Consider the following 9,821-nt stretch of genomic DNA (forward strand, 5'->3'; position numbering starts at 1 on the left):
AAAGCACAAATCTGTCAGCGTCATTCCACATACAGAGCAAATCTAAATCTCTGGACTTTGGTTAGAATCAGAGTGTTTTACTGAAAACACATTAGTGAATGTGTTTTACTGTTTTGCAGTGAGAGGCTGACCTGCTAACAGGTTATCCTTCCTAGATCTGGTTTCCTCTGCATGCCTCGCTGAAGTGAATGTTTTTTATTTTGTTTAAATGTCACTGACTGGTATTCTTTGTGTTTCCCTGCAGGCCACATCAACATTAAAGCAACTTGATGGAGAAAACTAGAGGAGTCCCTTTAAGATGACACGCACAGACCCGCCTGACATACTGGTTTCAACTGTGCATCAAGATATAAAAGTGGTCCCCATTTCTTCTCACTATAAGTCCTTGCAACCCTCCGAACAATGTGATTCCAGAAATTACAGCACACTGGAGGACAGAAAGAGCAAAGTTAATAAGAGGCACTGCCGCACCTTTGACTTTCGGTCACTGGAGTACCCCAAATCCAACAAATACTCAATGGAGTCCCCGTACAGGAAGGCCGATAGGCATGCAGCCAACCCAGACGTTGCCTGGAACGCCTTGGGCCGTCAGCAGAGATACCGCTTCTCTGCTCCGGACATTTTCAGCCATAGGTTAACTCCTCAGCCAATGGCTGCAGAAATGCCAAGTGAGGTGGTTGTACCTGAACAAAAAAGAAGGACCAGGTCAAAAAGTGCCACTCGGGTCCAGACAAGTCTCACTCCTGTGTCTTTCGAAGGGCCCTCCTCTTCAGGAAGGAAGGGACGGGAGTCCCAAAGGGCTGCCAGAGACTCTCGCTGGAGACCAGAAGTATCGCCACGTAGGGAATCTTCCTATGCAGCTACAAGGGCTCATATGCATGAAGTCCATCCTATTAAGTTGCAGCCTCAAATCGGTGACAGTAGTAAATATTCATCTCACTATGGTGCTGATCATTCAGAGGAGGGAGGGCTCGACAAACCAGCAACTAGTCCTCACGTCAGGTGCAGGGTGGACATCAAACCTGACGACGCAGCGTTACATCACTCCAGACATAAACAGGCCACGCCTCACGTGGACATACCCTGGCAGAGACACCACAGTGGGGGGGGCAGGAGCCTAACTGTGCCACGCCATTTCTCCTACTCCCGAACACCAACTCCCACAGATTCTTTAGGGACGGAGAGTCGCCAAGCCTACCAATATTCCCGCAGCATGCCAAACAGCTACTTGCAGCCCATGGAGATCCCTTTGCAGAGAATGCCTTCATCAAGTGATTACTATGGTAGGGAACGCAGAGCCCATTCCAGTCCTAATGTGCCAACCAAGTTCTTTTATGCAGATGACCCGGGGAGGTATGTGACCACCGCTGCTCCTCAGCCAAGTTCTTATCTTCACGACGAACGTTACACACCAGGACAAGCATATACGCCAAAAGTGCAATATGTGCAAGATCCAAGGACTCGAATGGTGCATGCCGTAGCCACAAGACCCTATTATCCCGAAATGGAGACCTATCCTTACCCTGTGCAGCCAGGGTATCCCAAACCGTATGCAGCCACTGAGCCAGGGCCGTATATCATACAGACACCTCCAGCAAGGATATTTTATGGAGATGATCCAAGGTCTTATCAAGTCCAGACTGCCCCGCCAAGGTTTTATTATCCCAGCGACATGTATGCAATGCCACCAGAGCATCATATTCCATCAAGGGCTTATTACACAGAGGGCCGAAGACATGCCAGAGTTGTTCAGCCCCAATCAGATGACTGGTATGGCTCAGAAGCATCGGGTTATTCCACCAACCCTGCCTCATATGTATCCCAAGTCACGCCAACAAGGGTCCGTCAAGACCCGGTCTTAACACCCTGGTATGCCAGCCCATGTGTAGAACCTCAAAGAATTGGCACAGATTCCAAGTCTTACTCAAGGTCCTGGGACAATATCCTCAACTCTCGCGTAGAAAGAGAGCAGCCTCTTCCTGTGCAGCGGGGTCAGAGTTATGACGATCTTCTTGAGTCCAGGAAGCCTGCAGCAGCCAAAACAGACAAACCACAACCAGTGGTGGTCAACCTCTCCAGTTCGCCAAGACGCTACGCAGCCTTATCGATGTCCGACAACTCACTGATCGACAAAAGTCCAACAGAGGCATCAAAAAGCCCGACTAGTAAACTCTGGTTCGTCACCCCGGAGATAACCATCACCGATAATGACATGCGACCAGGGAAACTAAACAAGGGTGAGGGACGATCTGCAAGTTGGGACGTTCTCGACTCCAGAAGCACTGAGGGTCCAGAAGCGTCTCAACATGACTTCCAAAGCTCAACCAAAGAGAAGACACATGACAACGCCTCGCTACAGCAAAGCCTTGAACAACTCGACGAGCTTCTGGCAGACCTGGTGACCGATTACAAGCCGCCCAGTCGCAGGGCAAGTGAGGACATTCTGGACCAGCTGAAGAAGTTAATCGATGAAGAAGAAGCAGTGTCCCTGTCAAGAAAGAGCTCAAAGGTGGGCACGGATGAACCTCCTCCTCTGGATAAACAGCCTACTTCCATAAGGATGACCCCTGATCCTTCCCGAGACATGGACGCAGCCAGCGATGCCATGAGAAGCGCAGAGGAGTGCTCCCCAGACCAGAGCCCGGATGAAGACGATACGATGATGTGCTCAAACAACAAATGCCGGAGGACAGAGACCCTTTTCAATGCTTGCCTATATTTTAAGTCCTGCCACAGCTGCTACACCTACTACTGCTCCCGTAACTGTCGCAGGGAGGACTGGGACATTCATAAAGAAAGCTGCCTGTACGGAAGAATCGGCAGCACGTGCCGTCACATCATCAAACACTGCCGGGAGACTGTCGACGTCCACAAAGCCTTCTCCCGTATCGCCAAAGTTGGCTACCTTTCCCGAGGTAGAGGAGTTCTCTTCCTTGGATTTCCAAACCCTGCGTCATCCAGCAGTTTTCTGCAGTACGGCCTCGATAGTCTCCCTATGTCTCCTACTTACCTGTCCCTCCGGGAGCTTGAAAGCTTCAGGGACAACCTCGGGGAGTACTGTAAGGAGCTGCAGGAAGCTGGGAAAGAGTACGACCCAAACGAATGTTTCATCTTGAATGTATCTATCGCTGTCGGTGACCAGCTGCCCGAAGGGCCATCGCCAAGGAACCAATCGCCAACTGTGAGAAAATATGCAAAGGTAGCGCTGGCTTCATTCAGTCCGGAGAGAAAGGTTCAAAAGAAAGAGAGCGACATGGAAACGCTGATCCTCACTCCGCCTCCGGGAACGGCGGACATCGACAAAGAGGGAGAGGAGGGCAGGAAGGCCAGGGAAATCTGCTTCATCAACATACAGCGAGAGTTAAGGATTCGAGGAGTTTTCCTACGCCACGAATACCCACAGGTGTACCAGCAGCTCTGTGAGTTTGTGGAATGTAACAGAAGGTTCACGCCCACCACTATTTACCCCATCGATAAGAGGACCGGTAAACAGTTTATGTGCATGATAATGGCTGCCTCTGAGCCCAGGACTTTGGACTGGGTGGGCACCCCTCATCTCCTCGATGACATAATTTAAGTGCACCTTTTGTTGTAAATATATATGTATAGAAATACATATATATTGATACACATATTTATATATCAATCCAATTACAAACATTTGTAGATAAGTATTTTGTTATCAAAATGAAATATATTCATGTGTGCTTGGTCAGTATTATTCTTTTTCAGAATATTTCCTGTCCGGTGCAGAATGAGTACAGTGCATTTTTTATTTTAGTCTTTTTACCAAGTACGATTTTTTTATCCAACACCAGTCATTTACCTGTTTTCTGGTCATTTACTCTTCAACCAGAGCTGGGCACACGTCCGTTAATCCGTTAATTATCACGTTAAGTCTTTAATAACTTCTTAACTTTAGCTGACGCTGTTTTCAGAGCAGGAGCATGCAGAGCGTTCCTGTACTGCAGAGAGCCTGTTGAATAAAGGGGCTTTTATTGTGAAATGCTGCTTCATCTGTAGGAGGTTACCTACTTCCTGAGCATCATCTCTATTATTCTATCTGCCTTTACAGACGGGGGCCATCATCTTTAATGGTGATTGTTGCTGTGCTCCTAACGCCCAGTGCTGCTGATTTCACTCATTCTTCATTCGAGCGTTCACAGCTTAGGCCCTCTGCCATAGCAAAGCTAACGTAGAGTAGCCTAACCCTTAAATTCCACATAATCTGTACATCTGTCTCCAGCACGTCCCAGAAGAGCCTCTTTGTTCGCAACTCAAGATACATGCCGAGTCTATTTTCAGCACCAACTGCAGCCAAACAGTTTCAGTCCAAAGGAGGAAGAACGGGAAAAGAATGCAGTCAGCCTCAGGATTCACAGACTCCTGACAGTCATCATCACCATACCAACACGGTTTTTTTACCCCGTATTCAGAGCCGTGGCTGCAGCTCCCCTCTCTCTCTCTCACTGAAAAGTAAAATCTAAAACCATGTTTTCACAAATGTCGTCTGTGGATTTCCACCACCCAACATAAATGATAAAGGCCAAAATTTGGAGCCACAAAGAGACTGACTTGAAGAGTTGAGCTGTCTCACTAACTTGGCCCAGCGCCGTGCCCTGCAGGCTCTGTCAGGATGGATGGACCCACGGTTTTCTCTTTTAAAGGAGAAAAGGAACCACACATCCTCTTCACTGTTATTTTCCTGGCTCATTTTGGCCTATTGTGCACATTTTTGCCATTCATAGAAAAAAACCTTCCTCTGATAGTAAGAGAGAGTGTAAAGAGCTCTAAGCACAGCAGTTTGTTAGATAATCCCAGTAATGAGAGGAACACGCCGTCAGGCTTCCATCGGTTTTAAAGTCCATGATAACGTTCATTTGAAGCAGAACTCACAGACTTACCTTCAGTGACGTTAACGGCTTAATTAACGGATTAAAGGAGCCATTTTTTGTTTCTCTGTGCCCACCTCTGGTTTCAACACGTTCCCTTTTGTAGGGATGAACCAACAGAACATTGTGGTATTTTTTCTAACTGTTAGCAACAACCTTTGAAACGTAGTCTCTTTAAATTAGAGCGTTCATCAGTGAGTACGACATGACTATTTTCATGTGGTTTTAACGGTATATCAGGCAGAAACTATTAAACCTTATTTTCTTAGCTACTTAAATACTTTCTATGCAAAGTTGCTTCATGAGTTAAGAACCACATTCCTGTAGAAGGGGTTGTATCAGTTATATAATATATGACATATAAATGATGTAACATTATACTAAATGATATATTATTTATTATTACATCTGTTAAAAAAAAAGTTTATGTTGAAATTGAGATATAATGTTGAAAGTTTTGATGGCAACGTGAATCCTCATAAGAAAAAATAAAAAGAGACGGTTGTGCTACTAGAAACAGCAGTTTAAAAAAAGGCACAAATGATAACGCTTCTGTTTCAGAGGAGATCTTTACTGAGTACGTTTACATGCACGCACGTTTACATGCACGCACGTTTACATGCACACCAATAACAGACCCATCGACCTCTGACCTCTGGACTCACTCCAGTAGTCTAGTGGGTGTGTAAACAGCTTAGCTGAAGCTTTATCAGATAAACGCCGTGGTTGGAGTACGACAGATACTCCAGACGTGTCTGTAAAACTGTTGAAGGAGTTCAGAAGAAGTGTGGCTTAGATTCTCTGGTGGGAACCACTAAAGCCTAAACCTGTCACCACCTCGATTATTTTCTGCAGCCAGAGGCGCTCACATGGCGAGACAATACATGACTCTGCTTTATCCTGACAGCGGCGGCTGCAGGAGGCGGGTCTTTTCCAGCTGTTCTGTCAGCAGAGATTGCCGCTACTCTGCACAGAAGAAGAAATTTAGCGCCATCTTTTGTTTGAGGTGTAGAATACATGAGAAGCCTCGGCTGCTGGTAAAATACCGCCGCTGTCATCAGTTTTACTCTGACCCTGTGAAGCGGGAGGTTAGTCCTGAGCTAAGGGTTACAATCCAGGCGCATCATGTGACACGATGCTGTGGTGCTGGTGGGCTTTGGGCTCAAGGGTGGTTTTACATCAGGGATCCTGGCCCAGAATCAAAATACGCTTGACCCCTAAGTCTGGTTCCATTTAGTCAGTGTGAATGCAGGTGGACCGTTCTTGGGCATCGGGCCTGAGCTCACTCGAAGAAGTCGTCTCAGGTGCAGTCGTACTCTGGCACAGAACACAGGAGATGTGAACATGTCCAGGTCCGAGGATAGAGTACTCATCTGCATTAAGACCTGCAAGTCAACTCTAAATGTCTCCTGCCTCTCTGGAAACCATGGTAACCGTGCAGCACCGGCCCGTTTCATCCTCTGAGCTGTAGGCAGGTGCAGAAGTAGGATGACAGTCGTTGTAGGCAGCTCTTAAACATCCATAGTAACAGGATGGACTCCATAAACAGGTGTTGACCTCAGTGGTTGCCATAGTTGTCTCTTCTTTCTTATTATTATTATTTGCAAATTGTGAGCATTGTTACTGATGTTACTGATGAAAGCAGACCAGCGGGGGGGGCAGTCATGCTCAGGCACGGTATAAAAAATGTGACTAATGTAAATGTCTGAAGAGTTCAGTTCTGGAAGTTAGTGAAATGTGTGAAGGGCTCTGTCAGGATGGATAGACCCAGAGTTCATCCAGGTTCTGTCATGGGTCTGTCTGGGCACGCTCTGAAACTACCATGCGTGATGTGAAAATGCCCTTGGACTGAGTTACTCTTAGTATTCGGGTGTTCTTGAAGATCATTGTGGTCACAGACATTTGTAAACCTGCAGCAGCATTGGTGTGGGCTTAGCCTGGCCGAGGGAATGCTGCAGCCTCGTCAGAGCCATCATGAGATCGGCCCCAAAACTCCACCTATAGACAAAATCAACCCACTGTTTTTCCAGTAAAGTGCCACTGAAGTGCATGTAAACTTGGGTATCAGATTAATGTGGTCGTGTAAACGTACTCAGTAGTCCGCTCTGAGTCTGATGGTTTTCTCTGAATCCTCAGAGCACCTCTGGACTGTAAAGCAGCGTCCAGAGTGGATCCTGAAATGGTGCCAGTAAGCAGCCCCCCCCTCGGTGTGGGCCTGTACTGTTCAGTTATAAACACTGTGAATAGTCAGAGTTATCTAAAACAAAACTTGGTAGAAAACCAAGAAATCATGCAATTTCCTATAAGACTGGAGTTGATGAGTTGTATTTTTAGATCTATTTACCAATAAAATATATGATAGCAGCAGGAGTCATTGTCTATAGAACAAGGAGAGCCAGGTCTGGCAGTAGCTATATGGTACATAATGCTTGAAAAAGACATTAGTTGTGTATTTGTGCTGCACTAGGTTTACTACATGTGTGATTTATATTGTCCCTTTTGCTTTTAGAAACATAACCATTGGTTCATACGTATCTGCTGATAGTTTCCATTGTTTGATCCAGATCTCATCCTTCCTGCCAGCAGACTTCAGTTTGAAGAATCCCACTGGACTTTGTTTAATCCCAGTAAAAATAAACCATTAAGATCATTTCATTTGAGCCGACATATCTGAAGACATGAGGGAGCGTTAGTGAAATGAAGCGTTTCCCTCGTCACCTTTTACTCCAGAGTGGTCGAATGCAGCAGCTTGGTTTCAGGTCAAACGAACAAAAACATGATGCTCTAAGTGGCTCTCTAGCGTGGTCAGGGATCTCTGAACCCATCGGCTGTTGTTCCACAACAAGGTAGCATCTGTGAGTGACAGCTGACTGTGAGGACTTCCATGGATTGTGTTTCCTTCCTTTACATTTCCAACAGCAGCGAGAGAGGGGAGGACGGATTAGGAGGGAAGAGACATCAGAAAGTCAACTGTCAGCTGTTGAATGATGTTCTTTAAAAACGTAACAGTAGTCAGCTGAAATGCTCCAGGATCGCACCACTGCAGATTACACACACACTCTTGTTTTCCTGCAAACATCTACTTCCTGCTAAAATGCTAGTTTTAGATGCTACTTATTGCACTTTAGAAACCCACCATGGGCTGGACCAGGTATGCCTAAAGGCCGGCTCAGACTACACGATTCTTTAGGTTCATGACAGCACCATGTCAGACTATGGGACCAAAACCTTGTCCCGTCTTGGCAGACAGCCTGGCCACACTACAAGAGTGGTCGGGACCGCTCAGCGTATGCTGACATCACCACCGTCTCTGCGACTGAGTGTGAGTTCATAGGTTGTCGGGGGGCGGGCCAAAGAGTGTCAATCACTCTATAACAGAAGCGCTCTGTGTGATTGTAGCATTCTTTTGCTCAGAAAAAAGGAAAATAAGAAACAATTATGGGTTGGATTATGAATAATAAGTATGGATGTTTCAAGAGGAGGACAACGTGGACTGGTTTTCCTCCAGATAGAACTGAAGGTCTGCGTGTGATAACGTAAATAAGATCAAATGTACACATTAGTTGTAGGGAATAAAGGGGATAAAAGTGGTAAATCTTGTAAATGATGATGCAAAGATAAAGAGCAAATGTTCTCCTGTTAGACGTCAGGATTCACGTCGTTAACATCAGGTCAGGGTGTCAAACTAGGAGAAGATGTACAAAAAATTCTGACACGCTAGTCTTGTAGAATCGTGGTCGTGAGGAATCATAAGGAGTCTTGGACGCGTCGTTAATTATGTCACACTACAAGACGGTTTGTCGTTCCTGACTCTCAAAATCGGCCAGAGTTTTGATGACGAGCTGCGACGTCGCAGTCGGGCTTAAATCTGGCTGAATTCATGTAGTCTGAGCCGGCCTTAAGTTCAAATGTAAGATCTGACCTGCAGCAGACTCCTCTAACCTTTATGGTGTTGCATCTGCAGAGACAGTTCAATCAGGGAAGATTCATCCTGTGGCTTTCTGATGGAGCAGCCCTGATACGGCATTGCTTCCTCTGCATCAGACACATTCATAACATATAACCCAGTCTTAAAGGTCACATATTTGACCCCTTAAAGACAAGTTTAGATCGGTCTCAGGGTCCCTAAAACATGCCAGTGAAGTTTGTTGCTGTAAAACACTCCAGTATTGATGTCTGCATGTCTAAAAACCCCTCTGTTTCAGCCCTGCTCAGAACCAGCTGTTTCTGTGTCTGTGAGCTGTCTGACTCCGCCCCTGACTCCACCCCTCCGCCCTCAGGAAGTGGATGTGGCTATCCAAGAAAGGAGGGTGGAACTTTCTTCCAAGCAGGGAGGGCCAACTGAACATGGGGCGGGGCTAACTCCCCACATGACATCATAAGGGGAAAATCTGGCTTGATTCAGCACACATTCTCTGATTTGGGGGGGGGGGGGGGATTTTTGCATAAAAACTCATTAAAAGCCAAACAAATCATTTTCTTAACCCTAACCAAACTCAGACAGGAATGAGGACTTCATCCACTCAGATTCATGACTGAATCTCTAAAACGATCGAGGTATTTCTCACTTAGCTTTTTCATTCCTGAACTCAAACTCCAGGTTTTTCTGACTAACTGGACCACAGAGTCCTGAACCAGACCGAGGCTAACTGTAGGATGCTTCTTCAGACCAAGCTGCCATATTTGAGCGTCTCTGAGTAAAAGCGTGGCGTTTCCTTCCAAACACTGACCGTGGTTCTCCATACCTCTTCCCTGATATCTGGCCTTTCCTGTTAGTGGAGAGTTCGGGTGGAACCTGAAGCACATCTGTGTGATGCTGGGCGGTGCTGTACAGATTCAGTGGATCGTTGCTGGCTGCATGTGTTTTATAAGCTCTGATCTCAGTTTAACATGACGTTGATGATAGTAACTTGCTCGATGAATGGACTT

General features: G+C 46.3%; 1 protein-coding gene across 1 annotated transcript; it reads left to right on the top strand.

The window, feature by feature from the left end:
* Positions 1–298: 298 nt before the first annotated feature.
* On the top strand, positions 299–5,083 carry ajm1 (apical junction component 1 homolog). The gene has a single exon (XM_041811545.1). It carries the CDS (start codon positions 299–301, stop codon positions 3,575–3,577), a length of 3,279 nt encoding a protein of 1,092 aa, XP_041667479.1. The 3' UTR covers positions 3,578–5,083.
* The last annotated feature ends 4,738 nt before the right edge of the window (positions 5,084–9,821 follow it).

The sequence above is a fragment of the Cheilinus undulatus genome, linkage group 17 (assembly GCF_018320785.1).
Source record: "Cheilinus undulatus linkage group 17, ASM1832078v1, whole genome shotgun sequence".
Lineage (NCBI taxonomy): Eukaryota > Metazoa > Chordata > Actinopteri > Labriformes > Labridae > Cheilinus > Cheilinus undulatus.